We start from the raw sequence: 27,664 nt of genomic DNA, 5'->3' as shown, positions 1-27,664 counted from the left end.
TTTTCATTTCACCTTTCACCTGACAGATTTGTACTGCAGAGGCAAAGAAAGACATTGCCTTGGTTTATATTAAATCTCTACTTTTTTCCCCAATTATTTTATGATGTAACCATTTTCCTTAAACTTATTCCTGCTACAGCTTTGCAACAGTAAGATATAAATAGTGTAAAAAGCAGTATCCTAATTTTAGGCTGGTATCTTCTAGCTTTTTCATACCAGTAAGAAAAAATGATGGCTCTTGAGAACAGCGTTCTGCTCAAAAAGTGACAGGCTGCCCAAAAAAAACCAGAGGAAAATCTAACTGACATTAAATAACTTGTTTCAGAATTTTCTAAAAATGCCTTGAAACCAGTTAAAATTAAATAATTTGAAGTAAATCATGCATTTTCCACTATGAAATTTCTATATGCTAGCACATCTGTCTCTTTAGCTTCATCTCAGATAGCACAGGTATCCCATGAGTTTCAGATGTAAACCTCAAGCTTTTCTTACCTCTGCAATGAACAACAAAACAGGAAATGCTCATTATTATTATTATTATTATTAGTGACATTTTGGTAACAGCAGTTTACACACTTCATATTGTTGGGTGATAGAGCTGCTCCAGAGCCATTCAAGGAAATTAGAAACTGTTTCTTGGTGTAGTTCTTCTGAACAAAATAAGATGCTAGATTTTATTGTGCACTAGCTCAAAATTGCCACCATGTGGAGGGACAGCAACTTAATTTAGCATTATTTATATTGCATTGATATGGTTTTAATTGCATCAGTGCGACAGAATAACTGCTGTGCTGAAGCTCCTTTATCATTGCAAGCCTACAATTAATCTGAATTAGGCAGGCTATTACACCAGCAGTGCTGTATATATAGTTGGAGTTGTGATAACATTTATTTTACAAGGAAAAAAAAAAATTAAATAGCTCATAAAACCTTTTGGCTGAGAGCTGGATAGTGAGCACCACTGCCTGCCCATCCCCTCCAGGAGCTGTGGGGAACAGCCACTGCTCCAAAAGGGAGAATTCTGTGAAACACCCAATGACAGGCCACCAAATAGCAGAGTGACCCTGAGAAAAGAAGTTAAATAGCAAAAAACACCCCTCAGAGTCTTTGAGGAATTAGCAGACTGAAGGGAACTCTGTGTCCTGGGGACACCCAGCTGCAGACACAGCCCCTGGCAGCAGCAGAGGCACAGGCAGGCTCCACACAGCTGGAACATCTGCACCCACTCTCCTTAAAGCTCATCTCTCAGGCATTTCTGCACTGTTGAATGGAGGCAAGGAATACATATTTTAAAAATCTTGTCTCCCTAATAAAACTATTGCTATTTACTCGAATTCACAATTGCTAGCCCAATTTTGAAGCCTTGCTTCAGTTCTTAGCATAATTCATTTCGCCACTTGAAACATTATTTTCTTACAGTTTGAAAGGTGTAGAGAGAATACTATTAGTGGACCTGAAATCCCACGTAGTCAGGTCATGATTATTTTTTTTTAATTAGTAATCTTTTAATGATAACACTTTTAAAAATGAATTTGCAAATTTAATTGAGCTTCTAATAGCTTCTACAGACAGCAATTAAAGAAATCTCATTTCTCTAAATTAAACATAATGAAATATTTTTCAAGTTCAAATAAAAACTTGCAAACTGTATTAAGATAGATGGAATCCATATGAACATCTAGAATTCACAAGTGTGAAGTAAAAAACTCTGTCAATAACAAAATTAGAAAGAGTAGCACTGCTAAGGAAAAAAAAAATGAAAAAAAAATCCTGAAACATCTTAGATTACAGTGGGCAATTATAATTTCAAGCCCTTTGCTACATGTTTGTGGGGTTTTTTTGTAATGTGACTTGCATTACATTAAGATTTCTAACAAGGCATAAAGCTGTTAAGGGTTTTTTTTATACCAGGTATATACAGTATCTTCTTATTTGAACCAATGTTATATAATCAAGGTTACCAGTTTACAAAGAGCCTTGACTATTTCAGCTGCACACAAGCAAAAATCCCCAGTCTCTGTTTATGTTTCCCACTTGTTTGACTCCAGAAGTTTTATAATAATGGTGTTTGAACCATAAAACAGCACAGAGGAGCGTGTGTAGAGAGCAACTTGCAAGAGCCAGCCCACCTGGGCCAGCAAAGTGTCAGTTGTTTGATTCAGTGTCAGTTGTTTGATTTTCCTACAATTTTCTATCAGATCTGCAATTCTCAAACATTTCCTGAAGGGATAGCAACGTAGCAACACAGAAAATAGAAGGTAAAATGTTGTCTGGCAAAACAAATGCTCCAGCTCACAGAAACAGAACTGAGGTTTTGGAACTCTGAGTTTATCCTAAGAACAAAAGTGTATCTGTGAATAAATAAAACTGGCACCAAAACATGAACTATAACACAGGTATAGCCTGCATTTGCACATCTAAATGCTCACAGACTGAGAGTTCAGAGCTGAATGTTCCACTGGTGACAGACTGCAGGCTTCTCAGCCAATTTCTAGTGGATTTATTTGAACAAACAGGCCATGGAATGACTCACAAAGATAAGAAATAAATTAACCCAAAGATAAGAAATAAATGATCCAAGAAGGATCCAGGTTCAAGACGATGCCTGATCTCATGGGACATTGTCTGTATTTGGCAGGCAGGAGCTCCCTCTTGGATCAGAAGTCTTGCAGCAAGGGCCAGAAGATTTGTGTGAAGTTCTCTCAAGTACAAATTCTTTGCAGTTTTTGTGACCCACAGCAACAGCTGTACTCTGTGTGGGTGCACGAGATGAGCCTCAGGCCTCATGATTTAGGGTAATTTCCACACTTGCACTTGCTGAGATTACATTTAATTTTTGCTGCGGCACTGGTGTCTTTTATAACTAATAGGTATTTGCTGTCAGTTTGGACAAAATTTCAGCCTAGACACAGACTTCAGGAGGAAGGAATGAAGAGAATCCTTGAGGTCTGAAAACCAGGGTATCCCACAGCTAAGAAAGATTTACAGAAGTGTTTTTTTAAAAAGTCAGGTATTTTCCAGGTCCTGTCTTCATTGTTTGGAATGTCTATAGAAGATGATTCCATGAACTGTGGCAAACAGTGGTCAGCTCAGACTCAGAAGACTCATTTAAATTCCTTTTAACCAGGTTTATTTTGATAAGCCACCATGTAAACATTACCACAGAACAGTATTTTTTGCATACTTGCAAATGGCTATGAAGACCAGACAGAGTGTGGGAGAGAAGTGCATTGAAGACTTTGAATTCATAGTCATGCTGGACTTTGATTTCTCAAACATTGATGCCTGTCCACTTAAAAGAACTTGGACTTAGGAAGGTCATGGAATAGAGGTGACAATATTGAGAGAGAGAGATGGAACTAGAAACAAGTTTCAACAAGTTTCAAAATATAGCTTTGCAAAAATGTTAGATATTTAAGAGAATTAGAACTGTGAAAGATGCATTGTAGCAGGACCACATGGGGTAAAAATATAGGTGATTGGTCTTAGAAATAATAGCAGCATGGTGTGGAAAAGCTAATAGGCTGAAAAACATTTATAATGTTTTGTAATCAGGAAATAATAGGTTGGCTTCTAATGGAATGGCATTAAGTTCAACATCTCACAGTCTCACCCTTCATCGAGACTGATAATGGAATAAAATCTTTTAAAACACCTCTCAGTTGCCCCACAGAATTGTGCCCAGCAGAAATAAAACACAATTTGTGAAAGGGCAGAAGAGAAGGCACAGGTAAAAAAGTCAGAGGTGATGTGTCACTCACACTACACTCGCACACCTGGGATGGATTTTAGCCTATGGAATCCACATGGAGCAATGCAGTATTTCCTGCCCCACTCCCTGCAGTGTGCAGGAGGGGACACAGACCCAGAGCACGAGCCCTAAATGCAGGCCCAGCCGCCAGGCAGATCCAGCTGTGCTGGTAGCCCAGGTCCCTGCCCCAGACTGATCCCTCCTGATGGCAGCTGGAGGCCAGCAGCCCCTCCAGCCAGCAGAGAACTGCCTGAGGCTCAGCACAGGGACAAGGCTAGGCTTACCTGAGCCCCCAGCAGGGCTTTGAAGTATCCTGGGATGGAGCAGCAGCACAACCCCAGCCCACCCAGCTGGGGTGACAGTGACCCCCAGCAGGGACACAGCCAGGAGCTAAATGCCCCCTGCTTATCTGTGCCTGCCTCCTGTGCCACTGACCAACGTGGCCTTCAGAGGATAGAAATGCTTTCTTTCCAAAGGAATGAATTCTCACAGAACAAACAGGCACCAGGATGAATCCAGCGTTTCCTTCTTGGATCTGTGGTACTGAGATAGGAGCTAAGGCAGCAGGATAACACCAGGAAAAAGCACACTTCTGAGAGTTTGATTTGCTTTGAACAGATTGGTCAGTGGAACCCTGGTGCTCCAGGGAGTTCTGGGATTTTCTCCCAGGCTAGGATAGTGTGTGGCTTTTTGCCCTGATGCTGGGGGGTGTTAGGGCTTCTTCGCCTTCTGCGCTTCTCATTCATGTGTTTGTATTTCCTGCTAGTAAATAGGATGTCAAGGAGTTAATTGAAATAGATCTAAGGTTAAAGAAAATTTATGAGGCTGAGAGAAGTAGAACTTAACCATGCCAGTCACAAGATGTGGCTCAGAGCAGTCAGCAGTGCCATCAGACCACCACAGCTCTGGGATAAAACAATAATTTCATTTTCACACACACTCTTCTGTTTGCTATCTCAGCTGACACATTCAACACCTCTGGCATCGCTACTTTGCTGCTACCTTTCCATACAGCATTTCTTTTCCTCAGGCTCTTTACAGCACTCCCCATGAACATGTCAGATTTTATTACAGTTTTTCCGTGTCCACTTGTAGAGTCCATTTATGGTTGGTAAGTAACTGCAAAAAAAGGTGCCTTATTTACTCAGCTGTTCCTTGCATTGATTCCAGACCCACTGCTTTCATTTTCTGACAAACGTGTCTGTTTTCCATATTTACCCCTCTAGCACTGCAGGCACTGCCACAGGCAGTAGGGAAATGCTGTGGTTTTTCTGTTTGCTGGCACATCTTCTATAGTATTTTTAACAAAGCTGCCACTACAAAATCTTTATAAGTGCTGACAACACACACACTCAAAAGAACTGACTCAACTTTCAGGGCCAGCCTGAGTTTAAAGGTCTGGTACTGGACAGAACATGAAAAAAAAACCCTAGCAATCTTTCACGCAGCTTTTAATTCATTTGCTCGTAAAAATGAAATAATTAAAAGGCTTTTTCTCTTTTTCTTCACCTGATATAATTTTGCACTATCAGTTTTCAGTAATACATAAATTTGAATTTCTGTTTCTGTTTCCAGAGACCAAATTCAGCTCAACTCCAAGTGCCAGCCTTTAGAGGCTTTACTCCTTTAGCCCCCTTTCTTGCTAGAACAAGTAAGTAGCCTGGATGCACTTGTACAGCTGAAGGTCAGAAACAGATAAAAACTCTGACACTTACTTCTCTGGTCGTCATTACCACATTAATCTTTTTATGCAGTATTATCTGTTTTATTGGATTTAACCCCAGTTTATCCTCATGTATTAACTGCACATAGTCACATACACATCTCATTAAAGACATAAAATAACAATCTGGCTTTTTTCAACTTAATAGTGAGTGTTGACAATTTGTTAGCTTGATATTCCTGAAGAGAAAAAATATGTTTCCTTTTCTACAGAAAAAACTAACTACTAGAACCAAGTAGTGCAGCTCTACCCTCTTCTGCCACTTCCACCTTCAGCACTCAGCTGAAAAAAACCAGCAGCTATTAGACTGAGCAGAAGTTCTGCTCCTGGACAGTAAAACACATAATCACATAATTAAAACTCAGGATTTTGCATGAACATTTTCTACCATGCAGAACACTGAAACAGGAGTCAGGAGAGTCATTCTGAAGTTTTTAGTTTTTGGCCAGCACAATAAATTTTCAGATCATTTCCACACTTAGCTCCCTTGTCTTTCACTGGGGCAGAAACTTTAAAAGCAGGAGACTGACCTCTCTGCCCTGAATCAGGGCAGCTCAGTGAGGCTTTAGAGGCTTCCTGAATCCCAGCCATGCCAGTCTGGGTACAGCCCACTGGGCACAACGAAGTGTGGGTTAGCAAACTCTTTGTAATTATATAGTCTTTCAGTTTTGGCAAGAAATGAATTCTGCTGCAAATTTACAGAACAGGAAATATGCTCTTCCCCAGTGCTTCTGGGGACTCCTGCAATATATTACTAAAACAAGCAACTCCTGTCACTCACTCAAGCCATCAAGTTTGACATCAAATTCAATACAGGAGAATTATGAACAAACTTGTCCAAATGGGGCTGAGAAGAACCACCCACACTGCAAATGTCCATGCAAGCAGAGGTGGGTTCCTGGGAATCAGGTGCACAAGGGTTTGGTTCAGCTTCACCTGCTGTGGGTTTATGGGGACCAATGCCACAGGGCACTGCTGGTCCTGCTCCTGCCCAGGCACTGAGCTGCAAGCCAGCAGCTACACAGAGAGAGCAAAACTAAGAGAAGTTTCTCTTTCCTGTCTCCCTTTACACATTAAACACATTTCCAGAGCTGATATTCCTGTGGTTCACAAGAGTATTTCTGCTCACCTGCTCATGTTCCTTCTCAAGCTCTTCCTTCTGATGTGTGTTAGATCACTTGCAGTCTTCACACCTTCACTTCCACTTATCTCCTCCCACCTATCTGTGAGCAGGTTTCCCTTATCCACTGATGGAAGATACAAGCACTGGGAACCTGCCTTTAGACTATGAGAGCTGGCAACTCTCAAAGGCTAGTTGTAGTATGAAAATAATTTTCAACTTCTCACTTAGTGCATGTATTTTCTGACGATATCTCCTACATCACAGGTTTTCCCTTTTTGGGTGGTTAATTATGAATGACATCAAGAGGCAGTACACAACTCAAGATTTCCAACAAGCACCTGGAAATTCTGACCTGCTCCTCTGGAGACATCCATGGAAAAAGCTTCTCAAATGGAAAACTGTGCCAGCCACTGCCACAGGGCACTTTTTAATACTTACCACCAGGAAGAGGACGTTCCCAAGAGATAATGATTTTTCCCCAACACTCAGAAAGTATTTCTAAATAAGCAATGTCACCATGGATGCCAATCACAATGTGCATCATAAAGATGTAATTACACAATGACAGTGGTGTGAACAGCACACACACTGAGCCAAATCCCCTCTCACTATTCATTCCAAGCCCCTGGGCTGTGATTGTTCATGGCACACCAGCACTCCAGGATCCAAGCATCAACCAGCACTATTTAGAAGACCCTGCCTCTTCCCCAAAGAGTTCACTACCCACACAGGCAAACAGACAAGCAGCAGAAGAGTCAGAACAAAGCTTGTTTTGCAAATCAGATCAGAAATTTAATATTTTCCAAGATTATAAAGGATTTAGGTGGCAAAGGTAATTACAGGCCTTGTAGGACACCAAAGTTAAAGAACATGACCATTAATGAATGTAGTAAACAAGGGTTTTAAGCACCTGGTTATTTACAGCCACACAGCAAGGTACTACATGGAAAGCACAACTTTTCCATGTAGTTTGGAGAAGGAAGAAAAGCCACTTCACTGCCAGGTAAGGCCCTGCACCAGGCCTGGCACTGTCATTAATTTCCAGACTAACTACAGAGTGCATCATGCCAAGCGGTATGGAAATAACACAAGCCAAACATCACAGTCATTCCCACAGTCTAGACAGTCTCCCCTTGCAGGACATGCAAGCAAGTCTGATCACCAGCTCCAGACTTGGAAAACTGTGTCATGAGATCTTCATTATGAAAGATCTCGTAGAATATCAAAAGATGCCTTATCACAATGCAACGGACACGGAGCCAAAACAAACAGAAAGTATGGAAAAGCAAATTCCTGACAAAGCAAAAACTGAATTAAAGTTTATGAGAACTGGACTTAGGAGGGAAAGGACAGGAAGAATCACAGTTGCCCAAATTATATGAATCTGTAAAACCTAAATACGTTTAGTACAGGAAGACATTACTTCCTTACTACATTTTAACATTTCTTTTACTTCTTGGAATGAAGTTGCAGAGAGATGTGATTATGCTCTGCCAAGAGAAAAACAACAAAAAAGCTCATGGGACTTAATGGCACAAAGAATATTGTCCGAAATATAAAGTCTAAATCTTTTTCAGATGAGCTGTAAACAGTTTTCCTGTCTACATGCAAAGTGTTCTGTGGTCAGAAATGGGCCAAGAATTTTTCCCAGTTTCTGCTGTCTCTCTTTTATTCCCCCTCAGCCGATTATTTTCTATATACCTATGTTGTGTCACTGCCCAGAGGGAGCTGACAAGCAGGCAGAAGCTTACCCTGCTCTCCTGGTGCTGTGGAGCAGTCATGGATCAGGGCTCCATGGGCCAGATTCTGAACAAAGACTAGTTGCAGTAAGGAGTTTGTGCTCTCACATGCAATTTAAAGCACTGCAATTTAAATCACTGCTTGAGCTGACTCGTTCCAGGGTCAGCACTAACTTCACAGAACAAGCTCCAAGAACACTGCATGAATTTAAATAAATGGGAAATTAATAGAAGCAGCACAGCTGAGAGACTCTTGGTATATAAATTTTGTCCTTCCTTGTACAGGAACTTTCTCTCCCTCCTGGTAACCTTTTCTGCCCCATGCAGGGAAAAAACCTTTAATTAAAAAAAATATTAAAAGAAGTCTTTAGAAGATAAATTAATGGATTTCTCTCTGTTCCCCAAATAACCAACAGAAACACACCTTTTACAGAAGCAATTGCTGGTATTATAAATTCTACAGTAGTTACACTACTACTGGCCACCGAAAAATAAAGCAAACAAACCAAGCCCAACAAAAATCTAGCAACTTCTTTTGCTTCTTGTAACACACTAATTTCCTGGGTACTTCAAGAACAAAGTTGCAACACCAAGTATACCACAGCAGTTTCACTACTATTAATCTGTATAAATTTACCTTCCTAGTTTGCATAAAATTAAAACAGTTGGTTGGCCCAGTGCACACAGTCACCTTTCCTCTTCCTCATCCTTAGATGTTGTGACTAATTCAGTCCTACCCGAGATCCCTTTTTTACATGAGCTAAAACCAGACCAGAAATGTTCTGCCTTTTCAGCCTGCAGATTGGTGGCCCTATTCAGGTCACCCTTGCAAAAATATTAATCCAGCGAGTGTGTGGCTTACTTGAGTCAACTCCTGCCATTGCCTGGAGGAGCTCAGGATTGCAGAGCTTAACCTTTGATATGAAAATGTCTGCAATTCACTGTTATTAGTGCATGGGCACATCACTCCCATTAGGCAGTGAGGAATTGCCTAGAGCAGGATCCATCTGCTTCCAGTCATAAAGCAGGATTTGCTTCACGCTGGAGCCAACTGCCACTCCAATACTCCGTCCACCCATGGATGCTATGAGACTGCCCGTGCCCTTTCTGCACTGGCACATCCCCTGCCTTTGTTATCTAGAAATGGCAATTTCTACTGGAGGGCACTTTAGCCAACATGACATGCTTTCTACACATTGCCTCTGTTTTACTTTCAGGCCTTATATAAATGCATTTTGATGTTGCATTTTTTTTTTTCTGTGTTCAGTGATTTTTACATAACTCTGTTTGACTTCTTTTTCACGTTGACTAAATACTTGCTGAAGAGAGAGACACCACTTCGGTGAGTTCCAGCTGAAGGGGAAAAGCTTCTTTCTGCTCCTCTGGATTCAGCGCTGGTGTTTCCGTGCCGGTGATTTCGGCAAAAGCCGCGGATGCTGCGGGTGGCGGGAGCGTCGCTGCCTTTGGAGCGGCGAGATCCAAGCGCGACCCGGGAATTCCTGCGGCGCCTTTCCCGTGGCGGCAGCGCCCTCTGCTGGCGGGAGCGGGGAGCGCCCGGCCGGCCTCAATCCCTGGGAATCGCTCTCCCAAAATAATCCGCGCTCCGAGCGCATCCCCCGGCACAGAGCCACCCATGCTTGGAACAGCGGCCGCTCCGAGCAGAGGCAGCCGGGCTCTCGTTGGAAAACTTAACGTCAGCAACTTAAATCATAGAGAATACCTAAATTCATAATACCTTTAAAATACAGAATTTCAAAATATCCGTGTATTTGCGAATAAAAGGTACCCAGGACATAAGATTTTATTTTAAAACCACTGAAGATAAAACTGCAAAGCTGTGACTGAGGGCATTTGGCCTAATGAAGTATGAAAAACTAATGAGGTCCAGGAGCATTAAACCAGGCTTGTAAAGAATTTCGATAATCATTATTGATGCTAAAGCTGCTACTAATGTCACTGAGTTTCCATGAGGGCTGTAGGATGAAGTTTCTGAGAAAAAGGAGCCAGACAGCAGGGCTATCTGTGCATAAATACACAGCTCCACAGAGAGGGCAGCACAAGGGTCAGATTGCTTCTTTCTGGCTTAGGATATTGTATATTCAATGAGACATTTCAAAACAGCTACTTTGCCTCTCTCTCTCTCTCTGCTACTTTCTAATTAAAGCACAGATAGATGCTTTCCTAGAACATAAGGACCCAGAAGGTGGGGAAGAACATTTAGCCTTTTGTACCTCATCTTTAACACTTCATTTATTACTAAATATCCTCTATTTTTAAATGACCCGGGTGCTTCTGCAACAGCAGCCTCCCCCACGGCCGGAGGGGATGGCAGGATTCATCACGCTGGTGACAGCAACTGCAGGACATTCTGCTGCCATCTGCAAAAGCCTGGCTCCAGAGCAGCCTGAGCATCCCCCTCCTCCCTAAGAACCTGGTACACAGTGCAGATGTTGGGAGCTGGGGCTCTGACCCTGCAGCTGATGAATGGGGCAGCATCAACGTCAGCTGCGGAGCTGAGCACAGGGCAGGGTGCTGCCCTGAGTCTCAGTGCCCTGGAAGAGCTGAGCACCAGGAGAGGAAAATGCAGCTCCCAGGAGAGGCACAATTTCCTGCAATCATGGGCTGCCTCTCCAACTGTGCATTTTCAGCTTCCTACAAGGAATAAAAAAAATAAAAATCATAAAGAAGATTTTGCTTTCTGTCTTCATTTCACTCGGCTCAACAAAACACCATCGAGCTGGGATATGGTCTCTTTCTTCTCACCAAAAACTAGCACCCGTGCTAAAAGCCTGAACTGGAGTGAAGAGCAAACAACTGAAAATGCATACAGACCTCCAGGTGATTTGAGAAAGATGAGAACACAGTAAAACTTTCATCTGACTTTAATGCAATTTCAGTCAAGATCTTTTCTGCACTTCAGCACATCCATCTCCATGTGAACGGTCGAGTTTGGCAGTGCTTGATGGGAAGAGGCAGATCTTCTCAAAGCTGATTACAATTTAGGTTTCAATCTGGCAACAAGAGTGGTTTGCACTTCCTGTGGTTTTTGAAGAGACTGATACATATATCTAAATCCACTACATCTAAGAAAGTTGTAACAAGCAGAAGTGACTCAGTTCCTTATAATAATGGGACATGTTACTGACTCTGCGAGTTTTTTTAAGCCTTTTTTATTTCTTCCACTCTTTATTTAAAAACTTGCAGTCTCCACTGCTTTACTGCAAAAACTGTTTATAAAGCAAGAATTGTGCTGATCACATCAAAACTCATTAATATAACTTGTTTTTCCATTATTAGCACCATCTGAGCCTGTTGAAAGCCTTAACCAGGGCTTTAATTTTTCCACAGAGAGCTTTAAATTAATTAGTGGTTTACATGCTAACAAAGAATCTGATACATTCATAAATCAATCTAATGCAGAAGGATTACTGGAGGGTGGAAACCTATTCAGTGGGGAGCTCACATTCACTTAACATGGTGTGTTTTCAACAAAAGGGTGCAGGTGTGGGATGGATGGGCACCAGGAAGAGCCCATGATAATCACTTTGCATCACTTAAAGGCGCAGCAGGACACATGGTAAATCAGAGCCTAGGGCCCACCCTAAGTGAAACCCATGTAGATATAAAAGGCAGCAGCATCTCACTTTAACCTTCACAGCTAAATTGCCAGAGTGCTACAATTTCTTTTATGTAGGTTACAGGCCACTGAACTAATGGAAAACAGAGTTGAACTAAAGGACTTGGATGGAAAAAACAAACCAACAAAACTGTATAGCACATATACAAATAAAGGTATCAAATAAAAAATGTAACTTTTTTCTGGGTAATTATTAAACTTATTGAAGTTATCAAAATGTAATGGTATATCCTTTTGGTTCATTTTAGGCTTTTAAACTAGTTTCTGCTAAAACAACACTCTGCCACAAGAGCTGTTACTGTTCTCATACTTTTCCCACCCTGGCACTGTCCACTGTTAAGAAAATTTCACAATGAACACTTTTCCTGGTCATGTTTTGTGTCCAAAGGTGCAAATTCATGCACTTCAAAGATATAAAAAATACTTTCATGACTAACATGGTTTTCAGTCTCCAGAATGTTTTGAAATAAACTTGCGATTTGCTTTGAAAGCTGCTTATTTCAAAAATGGGATCTCTGTCACTACAGACACCTGCACAGTCCCCATCAAATGCAGTGAGAACTGTACACAGATGAACTGATCATCTCAATTTCCTTTACAAAGAGTAATCCTTGATGAGTCAGAAGAGACATGACTAAGAAAATTGTGAACATGCACACCATGAAATAAAAGACCATGAGTGGCAGGAAGAGCCAAACAATCCTGGATCAGTGCTGCTGGAACTTTCAAGGGATGAATTTGCAGTAATTCCACATTTTGATACTAAACTATCAATATTTACTGATAGTGGTTCATAAAATAAAGAAACATGAGAAATTGTCAGGTATTCAGCCTGAATTATTCAGTTCACAAAGTAAGTCATAAATCCACAACAAGGTATCAGATTTTCCACACAAACATATGGAAAAAACATATTACAAGATTACTTGTATGGTTTTGGTGTACTTGTATGGGTTTTCATGTCATCTTCTGCAGTACCTTCCGGTAACAAACCAGTCAGGAAAACTGTAGCTCTGGGACATATCAAAAACCCAATTATTTGGGGAGCACTGTGGGTCCCAGATGCTGGTACCACACAGCACACACTGACAGACCTCCAGGCTCAGGAAAACCTCTCCTTGTGTAAATCCATTCCATCATCACAGATGTTTACAGACCCATTTCGTGAGCAAAGCCACCCTGGTGTAAGCAGCTTCCACAGCCCATGCTCTGTGTTTATTAGTCACTGGTTTTATGTACACGTCCACCTTGCTGTGGTTCCTGGGTGCTGGTAGGAAAACCCCCCTGCACCACATCCTTCCAGCACCTACAGGGACAGGGCACAGGATCCCTGCTCCCTGACTCTGCTCACCCTTACAGTGAGCCTTACAAACTCCCTTACAAACACACCACACACCCTGATGTGTTTCACATAAAGTGGTCGCCTCTCACCCTCCTGACCTATCTGCGCCAGCAAAACCCAAAGAATTGTTTGGTTTTTTTTTTTAAAGAAGCAGAAAATGCTAGTGGGTATTACATGAGGTGCCAGCCTGCCAAAGGCTTGTGTGATGCCCTGCCAGGATGCAGGGCAAGAAATGCTCTCCACGAGACCCAGTGAGGCACTGGAGGTGCTGTCACCTGCTGTCACCTGCACCCTCCTCGTATGAAGGAGCTGCTTCCATGAAAACCACGCCAACCCAACCAGCACAACAAACAAAAAGAAAATGGGAGCGAGTAAAGGCGATTAGCTAATGAGTGATTAAATAAAGCCGTGGCCTGTCCCTGGCAGGGAGGCTGCGGGGATGCCATTGCTTTGATCTGCAGTGGCAGCCGGTGACAGCCCCTGTGTCCGCCTGGTGGCCCTGCCCTGCTGGCCCGGGGGATGCCCGTGACAGCGAGCAGAGCAGAGCGGCGCTCGGGCTGGGCACCCCGCGGGCAGGAGCCCCGCCGCTTGCCAAGGGCCTGCCCGCTCACAATCCCTCGCCGAAATTTGGCTACGAGCGCTCGGACAGGATCTGCTCCGAAGCCAGGGTGCGCAGCCGGCTCCGCGCCCTGGGAACGCGGCTCCGCGGCTTTCCTAATCCCCGGCCTCCCCTGGGTTCAAATGCTCCAGCCCTCGGACCCTCGCTGCTCTCACACTGCTCGCAGCCCCGCAAGTTCATTAATGTTAATTAATGACTGCTGTGTTTCATATTAAAATCACCAGCTCTGAGACACAAAGAACTTTCCATACATCAACCGCTTCAAAGCAATCGTCTCTACAGGCGCGCTGGCTCTCGGCTCCAGTTCAGGATAATTGTGCATATTACCCTCAGGGAAGAGGGAAAAAGCGACCCAGTATTTACCTTGGGGGAAGACTGCACCCCCGGAGAGCTACCGGTCAGCTCCTAATGGGTTACAGCACTTGGCCTCTCAACAAATTATACAAAATTACAGCCTGGTTAGCAGAGAGAAGTGATCCACAAGCCCACAGTGAAAAGCGCAAGAAGCGTCTGACAGGCAAGAGAGGAGACCACAACGTGGGTGCACATACCAAAAGCCTTAGCAGCTCTAGAAGGTTAATCAGTATTGCTCATTTCATACAGTTTGGGATTATCCCACTAAGTATATTTTACACTCAATATATTATTGCTATGCCTCCAAGGGAATGCTAGTTAAAAAAAAAAAAAAAAAAAAAAAGGAAATATTTCAAATAGAGTAAACAGCTCTTCCCAGATTTTGACATTTATGTACACTGAAAACTAAAATGCAATTGCAAATCCAATGCCTGATCTTTGCCATTCTTCCTCAGGCAAAATTCCTCCCAAAGGCAACAGGAGTTTTATCTTAGTCATGGACTCCTGGATTGCAACTTTACCTGATAAAAGTTTGTTCCTCAGTTCCTCCAGGACTTCTGTGCCCATTCTCATAAATTATCCACAGGCCAGGCTTCCCAACTGCTTAAACCTCATCTCAAAGTCTCCTTGTGGCCAGCCCAGCCACGCTGCAGACCCCAAGGGCAGGAACATCCGGGTGGTGTTGGGATGGGAGAGGGCAGTGGCTCCCACAGCTGGGCTGGGCACATCTGGGGCCGTGGTGAGAGCAATAAACCCAGAGCTGGCTTCTCCCACACGTCACTTAGGTCTCTCCAAACCTTACCATGTTAATCACTAAGGGTTCATAAATGGCTCTCACTGGAGGCAGGTGGGATTTTAAGGACCCTGCATCACACAGTTCAGGGAGCATCCCCTCCCGAGAGACCTGCTACAGCTGTTCCCCACTAAGTAAAACAAATTTGGGACCACCAAAGTCTTTCACAGACAACTGTGCAACTCAGATCAATGGCACGTCCACATATGTTCAAGGGGATAGTTTGGGGTTTAAGGTTTTTGAACAAGTCTGCTTTATCCCAAGGAAGCTTAAGACATTTTATCTGAAGACAGGGACAAACAAACTCCTTAACAGATGGAAACAGTTCCTCAGATATTAAGTCATTAAGCACACTCAGCACATGTTGGCTCCTAAAGAAAATTGTTTTGAAGAGATAAGGCACTCTATAAATTGAGATTTGTGGTCAACTAAAAATCTGCCATTTCATCTTTTGCTCACAAGGCTAATCTCATGAATTGGTATATGAAAAATGAAGATACAAGGAGCATTACATGATTTACAAAATTATCAGATTGAGGGGTTTTTCTAAGCTTCCATGCTTGTGTTCTTTCATTTTTCTGTGGTTAGATTTAACAGGCAAGTAAATCTACTGCTTTTTGATCTGAAATTGCCTTTCTGTGCTTGCCTTGCTTCTAATTCCGGTGAGGAATGGAAGCAGCTTTTCTCTCCCACGGCTTTTCCAAGGAAGCCAAGCCTTGAGTTTCCTCACATTTATGAGCACACAAACTGGCAACCCTTTGTTGTGTCCGAGACCTTCAGCCAGCCCAAACCTGAGTAAGACAAGGACTGCAAAGCAGCGAACAGGCACAGCTTACCATGGCTCCTTCGCTCTTACTCTGGGCAACTTCCCGCTGCAGCCGAGCCACACACAGCTTCTCCCTGAGGAAAGAAAAGCCCGTGAGCAGCAGTTCATTCTCCCCTGGCTCCCCATTCCTGCCTGTGCATTCCTGCACATCGCTGGGGTAACCCCCGGCAGGCCCCGCTCTCCTCCCCGCGCTCCCCTGCAGTATTTGGTGATTGTGTTATTATTTCATTTGGTGGCAGTCTGACAGAGCTGTCAATAAATCAGCTGAATCCAAACATCATTTGCTTCATTCAAACAACAAAGCAGCTCATCATGACGGTGATATGGAAACACACCGTGCAAATCAGATTGTGTTATTTATTTTCCTATAGCCCTCCACATCAGCTTTATTCTGCGCCATATTAACACATGCTGGAAATCTGTTGCATCATCAATAAATACATGCATAAAATTGAAATTAAAACCATCTATTCTATATATAAACACATTTTGATGCATTTTGCAACTACTGAATTATTCGATTTTTTTTTTAATTAGCCTTTTTTCATATAAGATCCTTATACAAATATTTGGCTCGACTCAACTAATAGTTAATTTGTTTAATTAAGGATTTGGCAACCACAACACATTTTCAAGTACACTGAAAAGTTGTAAGAAAGAAATGAAAAGTAGTGATTAGCATACATAGAAGAGGACAGATAATTTCCCATTGTATGGCCTGGGGAAATTCCATCCCCCAAAAACCTGCAAAGGTGCCAAGCCAGGGCAGAAGTAGGACCCAGGCTTGGAAAATGCTCTATCATTGACTGGGTCACTCTCAGCCAGCATGAAAAACTAACTGCTCTGTGGTATTTCATTCCCAAACTTGCAGAAAAAAAAAGTAGCCTTTAAACCATTTCTCAGGAAGCATTCCTGGTGAGGACAGTCTGCACGTGGTGCCTAATTCCTGTGGAATGGCAGCGCTCCTGTCACTCAGCTCTGAGTACGCCTGGGTCACTGCACCAGCTCCTCTCCATTTCAGCACAAGATGTGGTGTCTAAGCTGAGTCTCTGTACTAACCACTGAGCACCCCACGTGCCACTGCACCCCTCAGCGTTTCCCACCCAGCCCACAACTGTGAGCATCAAATTAGCACCAGGGATTGCCAAAATCCTGATCTGTAAACAGGGATGATGCTGAAACCACTGAATATCAGCAGAAGTTGAAGATGACACAGCCACAGCCCTGTAGAAATTGTGTTTGTGCTCTCCAGCATATCAAGACCTTCTTTGGCACATGTGAAAAATCATGGAAAATTGAGAAGTGCCATTAGTCCAGCATCAGGAGCCTTAGCACAGGTGTCCTAAACTCATCTTCTAAAACACACACCATTCCCCCCCTTCCCTGCTCAGATACTATCACAGGCAAATGATAAAATTGGTTAATCCTATTTTTAGGAGTTAGTTCATCTGCTGGAAATAGCCCCTTGCATTTTTGCACTGCTTCAGTGCCCTAATATGTTCTAGTGGAAAAAGCAAGTATTCCCTTTGAGGAGGTTTTGACCTTTTAATTGCAAAACAAATGCCTAAAGATATTTTATGAGAAAATATGTGGGGGGTGGGGGAAAATAAACAAACCCCTCCACAAACCACTCCTCCATACACTTTCTGCCAGTGGTCTGGAGAGATTTATTTAGCTATGTCTCCTACATCAGGAATACTCCTACTTCCCTCACTCCACGTTAACACCAACAAGGAATCAGTTACACATTTCTGGAATTCTATGAGAACAAATTTCACTCAAGGTCCATTCAAAAAGAAAGCTCCTCCATCAATGCCAGCTATTCCCTCTCTGGGTGAAGATCCTGGCTGACATTCCCAGAGGGTTTTCTTAGCAATTTTCCCAGTGAAGGATAGCAAAGCATTCTCTAACTTTGTTTATAGCACTGCTGCTGTTAGGAACAGAACCACTTTTCAATAGCAGAAAATGGAAAAGAAACCTGACTATTATGTAAAGGAGGGGGAAAAAAAGGTGCCATAGTGGGTACAGAAGAGCCAACTCTTCCTACAGTGTCTGCAAATAATCAGCTTTGAGGCAAGCAAACTTTGTGCTCCTGCTTCCTCCCTCCCACCTGCGCTCCCCAGGTGAAGGAGCTGTGGACTCAGCCAGACCATCAGATGGTTTCCCTCCTCTGGGCAGGATGAGTGGCAGAAGCTCAGCGTGCCTGCGGACCACAAGCATCCCTGAGGCTGTTCCTGAGCTTTGTCAGGGAGGTACCTGGCACATTGCCTGCTGTGAGCCATTTCCCACCACCTCCACACAAACGCGCGGTGCGCAGGGCAAGGAACGTGCTCAGACTCCCCGTACGAGCCAACAGCATTTCAAACTAATCTGCAGTGTTGGAAGTTTCCATATGAGATAGATGACAGGAAAAAACAAGGACCTTCATGTCTAAGGATGACCAAATAAACCCTCTGGTTATTATCCACCATCTCAGTCAGTTTTGATTAAGGCAGCACCTTCAGTGACTACTCTCAGCCCTCATTTTTAACATGGTATTACGACTGAATAAACATTTTGCTATGATTGAGTTGCAAAAACCATAAGATTTTAGCTGCTTTAGCCCTTCAGATGTTTCAAATGCAAAGGATATTTGACATGCAGCTTCAAAGTTAATCTCGTTTTTTAATCTTAGCTTTTAAATAGGAAAAAACAGTAGCATCACTTTGTTGCTATGTGGTTTTATTTATTTTTAATCAAGCATATTTCATCCCTATAGCATGTTTAATTAACAAAGTTAATTAGCAACTACAGCCAACCTGCAAGGAAACAAAATCTTCTCTGGGGATTTAAAAAATGAAAACACGTTCATTGAGGAGGTCTCATGTTCTCTTTTGAAAAAACTCCAAATGATAAAAGGTTTACAAAAATGCTCTTTGAAAGCGCAGTTTATGTTCTTAGGTTTGAATATTTGTATTGTAAGTGGCAAAATTCCCAGCCAAGGATTTTGCAAAGAAATAATTAAAGAAGCTAAACAAGGATTCAATTATATCCTTTCCAGATGGAACCAAACACAAAAGTAGTCAGTGTGTGCATGGAAGAAAGATACATTTCAAATCTCAGCATCACTGGTAGATATTGCAGTTGCCTGTTCTAAAAACAACAGTTTGAGGAAAGCCCGTTTAGTCCAAGAAAAACACAAATGTGCTAAATAATTCTGCATATTCGGAACTCTCCTTAGACTAAAACTTCTCCTTCACTCTCCTTTCCCACCAGGTTTGACTCGTTCAACTGCTAGACAAAAGAAACCCTGTATCAGGTGACAGTAACAGCTCAGGGCTCCATCACAGAGCTGCACTGCTCCAGCTTCTCCCCATCCCCCAGGACAGAGGCAGGGAAGTCAATTCAGACACAAGCCCCTACCTACTTATCAGAATTATCAGAATTATCTCCTGATTCTGAACAAACACTGATGCTCTTCCTGATGTGGTAGCACATCTCCTCAGATCAAGCACCACAATGAAAGCCACACTGTATCCATGAAAGGCTCCATTTTTCTCAGCTGTTCTTTTTGTACTGCTTCTCTACACTGATACAATAAACCCAAAAAGTCTAGCAGTGTACCACAGCTTCCCAAACTTTGATCTTAATTTTTATCTGGAAATGAAGATTCAGAAACTGCCATATTTTATAGGGCTTTGCACCTCCATCTAACAAAGAAAGATATTACTTAAATTAGCTTTTGAATAAAGTGCTGAAATACATCTATTGGCCAAGACCTAAGCTATAGAGAACCAGGATGTATTTTCAGTGGTAAATAGCAATTAAGTACTGTTTTAATGATGAAATGAAATTTTATCTTTAATGAAGAACAAAGTCAAGATTCAAAAAGAATGACAAATATTTTAGAAATATAATCTGAAACTTAAGTTAATGCTTGAGCAAACCTTAAGCCCCGTGATCCCCTGGGTGAGGAGCTCCATCCACCCTGACACTGTCCTTTCCTGTCCTGATCAGCCCCACAACCTTCCAGCATGCATTGACATCTCTTACACTTCCAGCAACTGCCAACATTGACAAGATTTCAAACTTTTCCTATTTTCTAAGTAAGTCATTACTTCTCTGCACAACAAAATTCAATAGGTATGAGGCTCCCAAGTTACTAATTTGTTTCTCTACCCACCTTTTATTATCCAAGAACAGGAATGCGTTTACTTCATGTTTAATCCTGTCTTGGAATTTTTCACTCTGAAACCATTTCATTTAGAAGCATCCTGCACCACAAAGTGAAGCCCACCCTTCCTTGTCATTTTATAACTTTCACTATTTGAAAAGCCATAAAACCACTACTGACAAGGTCAAGCTTTGAAAATGCAATGAACATTTGTTTTATTGTTGGTGACTGTGGCAAAGCACAGTGGCCAAGCCATTCTCCAGCAAGTCCTTCCACACCTTCTAGAGGCTATTTCAGAGAAGAGAAATCCCAACCAAGTTTCCACTCTATTGCTGTGAGCTTTGGAAGGTGAATAAATTGTTGTCATGGAGAAAAATCAAACAGAAGACTGACAGAGACTTAGAATTTGCAAAGCCTCCTTGTGCCTTGGAACCACTCCTTGTCAAGCACCTATCAAAATTACTTGTCCTTAACTTTTCCCCCCCATATCATTATTTATAGCCACAGCATCGTTTTACCAATGAACCAGAAAAAAACATAACTAAACCCCATCAAACACGGATTAAACATAGCACAGTGCTACCAACTGACCCAGGGGCAGGGCGCTGCTTTGTGCAGAGAGACGCAGCTTGTGCCCAGCCTCCCTCAGCTCTTGGTTTTCAAGGGAGTTTCCCATCCAAGTGCTGACCAGGCTTGACCCCATGGGATGGATGAGATGGGATGGATGAGATGTGACAGGGGAAGAGCTGAGGGAGGAATGGCTGCAGTGAACTCCTGCGCCTCTTTCGGCTCCGACTGCGGGCGCAGCGCTCGGCGAGGCTCCTTCCCCCCTACAGTGATGGGGCTCACTGCTCCCTAAATGTCAGAGCCTTGTGGAGCTGGGCTCCAGAGCCTCATTGCCTTAGCTAGGTCTGCCAATAAAGGAGTCATCCCCAACAAAAAGGTAATCATTGCAAATTTAAAGCTGAGCGAAGTACGGGCTTCATTTAACTGCTTTTACAATAATCGCAGGGACTGGAGTTACAATAATGGAAGCACTAATGCTGTCAGGCAGAAGCAGGAAAGATAGGATGAGCCATCACCAAGGAGCAGCTCCTATTCACTGCTAACTTATTGGTAATAAAAGATAAGCTTACAGAAAATACAATTTACATTAAATTTCTCTTCTATAAGACGTGATTCTGTCAAATCTGGACAAGCAAAACAGGTAGTAACTTACTTAAACTGTATTTTCTTTGGGTGACACTAACAGCAAGGAAAAAGAAAATTATAACTATAATCTAAAATAAGGATCAGCAATCCTCATGGGGTCCTCACCAATTTCCAGTGGATTTTCATGTACATTAATCTGAAGAAGTTCAAAGACAACCATCCAGTTGCTTTCCAGAAGCATCCAAACAAGACACCAAATACAAAAGAAATGTCATGGAAGAAATCACGGGAGAACAGGTCAGAAAGGAGGAGGCAAAGACAGGAACATCAGGAGGGCAGAGCCTTCGTTATAAAAGCAAAAACATTGTCCTTGGCTAAAAAGTGAGACAGTTATGGCAAAGAAATCAGAAAGGAAAGGTTATCAGGAGTCCATGGCAGACTACCCCCGAATTGTTTCCATGACAAATTGCTGTCCGAGCACGGGCACCTGAGCAGGGAAATTCCCCTCCTCTGAGCATGAGAATGGGAACAGGCAGCAAGGCATTTTTAACACAAGCATCCTCTCTCACACTAGCAATCTTTATTATTTCATTGATATTTTTTTTCAGCACTGAAAAAATGACTGCAAGGACCAAACTTTAATGATTCACTGGTATTTCAGACAACATTTAAAATATATCTATTTATCTACAAATATATCTATTTATCGATGTTGGAGTGTCTTCTTTCATTATTAGCACTGACTCCACAATACTGCCTACCTTTAAAGTTTGTACCTATTTAGACCCAAAGTGTAAAATGGTTTTTTTTCTTTTGAACGTTGAAATGGTTTTTAACCTTGCTGATACAGAAAAAACACCAAGTGAAAAGCAAAAGGTTTAAATAAATAACTTTCATTAGTAACTGCAAAATAATTAGAATGACAAGAAAGAGAGCCACCAAGCAAGACACGGGTGTGGTATCAACCATCCCAATCAATGCAGATTCTTGACTAAGAAAAAAATAGGAAGAAAAAGTGATTTTTTTTCCTCCTCCATTATGCACATATTCAGTTGGAGAATAAAAGATTAATGTCTGTATGATACAATGCCAAATCATTGAGATAATTATGAATTATACCAAGCAATCATTTTACAAATCTCCTGGAACATCTCACTTTATGACCATTATTCATGAGATTATGCATTCAACTACAATTCTTTTTTCAGATACATTCCTCCGAAACCTTCCTTTGGTCAGAGATTCCAGATCAAAGAAGAAGAAAATGAGTTTTTCTGGAAAGACAAAAATGGAGGGAAAACCCCACATTTTTCTGACCATCTCTAGTCTGCAGAGAGTAGTGAGAGATACAGACAGACTTCTTTTAATAAACAGCCCAACACAGAGCAGTAAGCTGCAGCAGGCAAGGGAGTTACACCTGGCTATCGACTTGAATACAACCTCCTCAAGTATCAAACATCAAAACCCAAGTGCCAAGAAACATCAAGTAAACAGCACCAGAATACTGAACTCTGAAATACATGTAAAGTACAAGTTTTCACATTATAAATTAAATAGTCCATGCATTATGCAAACCTTGCATTTACCAGAAAGCAAAGTTAAGGTTTTAGCAGGGCCAAATTTTGCATGGATTTGCTCCCTGTTTAAACCTTTTGATTAAATACATTCCAGCAAAACTACCAAAACTCACTGCTAAAAATAAATGGGCACTGGATCCATCACACAAAATTTGTTATTATTAAAAGTGATACATTATAAACCTTATTGTTTCTGTTCTGAAATCCACACCCTAAAGTATAGAGCAAAAGCAATTTGACAAATTCACACTGCTTTAGTTTGGAATTTTTTGCAATAAGAGACTGATTTATCAATTTTAATGTTACATAAACAGTAATATTTATATTTAACACCGTATTATTTCTTCCAATAAGTTGCAATCCAAGAAGCATACAGTGGGAACTTGTACAATTAGGCAAGCTGCCAAGTTCTCAAAGAATTATCATCACTGAAAACCTCAGTATTCAAAAAGTAAAAAAAGAAGGAAAGGACTAATAAAAGTCAGTATGGAATATTAATTCAGAAAAAGAAAACTTTACATCACAATATAGGCAGCTGTTGCACAGAGATCCCCATTCTTTTCTAAGGGAATTACTGCTTGCTCTTTTTCTCACGTGCTACTTTTAAAAAATATTTTACACTAACAAAAACATGTTTAATTAAAGCCCTTAAATGGTACCAGATTTCTTCCTGAGAATCCTTACACAGCACAAGACCTTCAGTTTGCACTTTTCTAATTAAAATATATTGTAGTGTTCATCTGCTTTTTGATGGCATCCTCAGAGCCACCACATTATTCTTATGACTTTCTTCAGTAGAGGTGAGTGTGAAAAGCAGGTTGTCCCTCTGGGACGTGACTCATTGACCTGATCCTCCCTCAGCAGTGCATGGTCCAGGAGCTCCAGCTCTTGAAGTGGGATGATAAAACCATACAGGTTGTTCCAAGCTTGCCAGTTTAGCTTGATAGTGCAGTTCAGTTCAGAGTGGGTTAAGAAAGAGGCACAGGGTCATTGCTACATGAAAGCCTGGCCCATGGAGAGAGACAACCACCTTCTAATCCCTCTTATTCCCAACACACACAAACTGCCACTCTTCATTTCACACGCCCACAAGATGCTTTTTTTTGGTCCTAATCCCCAAAAACACCTGCTCTCTTTGCTGGAAGTACCAAAGCTGGTGACACTGGGCTGTTCAGTAGAGCTGACACCAGCCTGGTGACACATCAGCCACCAGCACAAGGAAAGTGCTGCTGAGGCAGATGTTGCTTTTAGAGGAGGCAGATTTTTATTTCTGCGACTTGGTGACACTGAAAGCAACAGCAGACACGTGAATGGAGAAGCTCTACCTATAGAGCTAGAAAAGATTTTTTTTTTTTAATGCATATTTTTTAATGCACATTCAAGAAAGGAGAGAGCAAGGACCAGATAGCAACCACTCTGTGTAAGGGCAGCTCTCCCACCTTGCCTGCCCTGAGCACATCGTTCAGCATTTCTGCTCCACGCCAGATTTCAAACCAGCCTACAGCTGCAGGTCATGCACAGAATTCCTGTCAGGGCAAGCAAAGCTGTTCCTCCTCAGTGCCACTGCTCTCAGCAGTGTCTCCCAGCTTGTGAGTGTGTAAATTCTCATCTCTCTGTCTGCTGTTCAGTTTTAATCTGGGTCAAGCTTTTCTCTAGACTAGAGTCTCAGTTCTTGTGTTTCTGGTTGGGGTGTTATGGATAGTTTGCAGTATCAGACCCTTACAGCATACAGATTTATACCATTTTTATTGTATGGTTTACTTATGTTTTGGGGCTTTTTTCTTAAGTAACTATTTAGAATCCAGAAGATATCTATCTCCTGCTTTATGATGAATTCTTTGGTTTGTGACCCAAACCCCTTCAGCCATTTCTAGCAGAAGTGAATTATTTTTTTCACTGAGCCTGGATACAAGACGACCTTGGAAAATGAAAAACAAAGCAAGAAACAAGCAAACAAGGTTTTCTTTTTGCAAAGGACTCGGAAGTTGAGCTAACAAATTCCCCCAATCACTTTTCCTCATATAAATTTTTTCTCTGGAGATTTGTCACATGGAGATGATGTGCTGTGGAAATTCTTTTGAAAGGACATGCATTTCCCTAAGGGGTTTTTAATGAGAATTTATTGCTCATGAAAGATTCAGGATTGGCAGCACTTCAGTCTTCAGTTAATGATCTTTTGTTTATTAACATAAAATGCATCACACTTAACAGGAGTGCAACTTTCCCAACCAATGCATCAAAGCATGGAAGAATTCTCACTCCTTCCATCTTATCCCCTGAGGCTGTCTGAGAGGGTGTTAGCTGAAATTTATATGGTTGTCCTCTATGAAAATGAAGTCAGAACTCTTGTTCCACATAAAGCTGAAAATCATGGAAACATTTTTTCATAAACTAACAGCAAGAAATGTCAGTACACTACTGTGACTTCTCACAGCACCTATTCCTTCCACACAAACCTTTTACCAGAACCAGAAAGCATCTGCTTAGTCCTAATCTAAATTACTTTTACATTCTGTGGGTAACATTCATGCAAAGTACTGATTCCACATCCTGGTAGTAAATTACCATCTTTAGAAAATCAACAAATTCCTAAAGAATGATGAAGACTACAGGCAACTGGGTCTGTAAACCAGAGATCCCAGAAACACACCCCTAAGCCACCTCTTGCATGTTAAGGAAATAAAGGCAGAAATACATTTTTACCCAAAAAAAAAATAAAAATAAAAGGATTGAAACCCAACACTGAAGGAAAATGGGTGTAAGGTACAAACACCAAATTCATTGTGTTGGACACTAAGCACAACCAAACTTTTAGATCCCACTGCTTTCTTCATAACTAACTTTCCTTTGGCTCTGCCCAAGAGATACACCCAGTTCTCATTTGTTTGTGAGAATGCTCAGAAAGATTTTCCTCCCTGCTCTCTACAAAGCTTTTCACTTTTGCTGTTACAGTTCAAAGAAGATACCTCATTTTGCTTCATTACTGGTTGACCTCTTACCTCTGTTTTCCACTCCTTTGTTCCCAGATCATCACAACAATTCCTGGTATCCTTTGTAATCTCTTTTTAAAGGAAGGTGTTACAGAGTGTGATGTGCTTCTATCCATGCAGAAAGCCCACAGCATGAGGACTTATGGTTTTCTTAACAGGCTGCATTTCTGTGTCTTTTTTCTCTCTGAGCTATATTTATTGCAAACTCTGTAACCTTCTGGATGTCACTCATGTCCTGTTCTAACTGAACACTGAAATTCCTTGTAAAAGCCATGTGGATAAGAAACAAGATCAAGCGATTTTTATGCTTTGTTCACTTTGCTCACAACCCTTTCTCTTGACTTTTTTGTGTTTACACAATTGTTCCATACTTACATATTTTGGTATAAATCACTAACAAATCTGCAATGACCTTCCACTCACAGAGAAAATACAAAAAAGGATCAAACCTGGACAGAAAGAGTAATTTTCTTTACTTATTTTCTTTTTGGTTTTTTTTGTAATCTTATTTTGCACCCCCAAGAATACTGTTCTGGTAAGACCCAGAAATACTACTCAGTCAGGGGACAGGTTTCTGCTGGGAACTGTCAATATTTTAGAATCAAAGGAGCTTAAACTCAGACCCCTGGAGTAGTGTTTTCTGTTGTAACCACTCCGGGCTCTCCTCTACCAACCCACCTGAGATACAAGAGAATTTCTTCTCACATCATTATACAGAATATTAAATGATCTGAACAGTGAGATTACACTTTTGGATACAGCACTTTTGACACAACCCCTGCAGGTGCCTTCCACTAGGATTGTCAGCAAGTGACAGATGACATAAATGAAATAATAATTTTCTGAGAGCATTTCTTAAATATTTACATCAAACATTAAAGATTTACCAATGGGCAATAATTGACACTTAGTTTTCAGTTTCAGGAATGTGATCCTGTTTATTGAACACCAAGATTTCAAAAGAGAAGGAAACTCAGACTTTTGTATAAATTTCTGTGGACTAAGCTACAGTTTTGTGAAGAGAACAACAGATGAAAGCTAATAAGAGGGATTTTTTTTTTCCTTTTTTAATTTAAAGTGATGCTGTTAACACAAACTTCCTTGGAAAAAGTTATAAACTGCTAGATTTCCTGCTGTCCTCCCCCAGACTAAGGAACATGTTTTACTGTGCCTTAAAAAAAATAATGTTCTCTACACCACATCTCACCAGGCCAGAAAGAAAACAAGCAGTATGCTGAAAATCACTTTGAAGTATCCTTCAGTAACCCAACACACAAATTCATATTCATGCAGCCTTATAGCAATAAAATCAGTTCCATGCTAATGATATAATTGTTTCTTCTATCATTCTGTCTATAAAAGAAGACTAGATAAAGTCAAAGGCAGTGGCCTCTGGCTGATTACGTGTTTTGACAAATTAGATGATTAACAGAAACCTCAAACCCAAGCTTTGCTGTCTCAGTAGACCTAGAAGAGGAGAAAAAAAGCTTTGCTATTGAAAGGACAAGGCTCTACAGGGAGCTCGGTCCAGCCTGAGAGAGCTCCTCAAAGAGCAGTGCCTGTAGTGAGCACACAGCCCTGCACACAGCCTAATTCCAACAGAGAAATTACAGCTGTCACTTTAAATAATGCAAGCAGCATATGGCAATATATGCAAAACACTTTCCAACATGTTCAAGTAGAGATGGAGAAACTAAGTCATCAATGACAGTTTTACCACATAATATACCAGTGTAACACTTAGCAACACTGAAAATGAAATCCAGACGTATCAGTGGGGCGATGGCAGTATTCCTGTATTTATGAAGGTGTTTAAATTCACATACTGTCAAATCACAACTGGAAATAAAGCAGGGAAGACTGAATAGCAACAGGCACAACAGGC

General features: G+C 41.5%; 1 protein-coding gene across 1 annotated transcript in view; it reads right to left on the bottom strand.

Annotated features, from left to right (window-relative positions):
• The window catches only part of NCKAP5 (NCK associated protein 5), a gene marked incomplete at both ends in the record, with an annotated part of 327,343 nt that overhangs the window by 177,964 nt on the left and 121,715 nt on the right, over positions 1-27,664 (bottom strand). The window contains one exon of the mRNA XM_084209164.1: positions 15,918-15,977. Coding sequence (XP_084065290.1) covers positions 15,918-15,977 — 60 coding nt within the window. The remainder of the gene's footprint in view (positions 1-15,917; positions 15,978-27,664) is intronic.

This window comes from Fringilla coelebs (assembly GCF_963513975.1).
Source record: "Fringilla coelebs genome assembly, chromosome: 7".
In the NCBI taxonomy this organism is placed as follows: domain Eukaryota; kingdom Metazoa; phylum Chordata; class Aves; order Passeriformes; family Fringillidae; genus Fringilla; species Fringilla coelebs.
The sequence above is the reverse complement of the archived record's forward strand: the minus strand, read 5'-3'. Positions and strand labels throughout refer to the sequence as shown.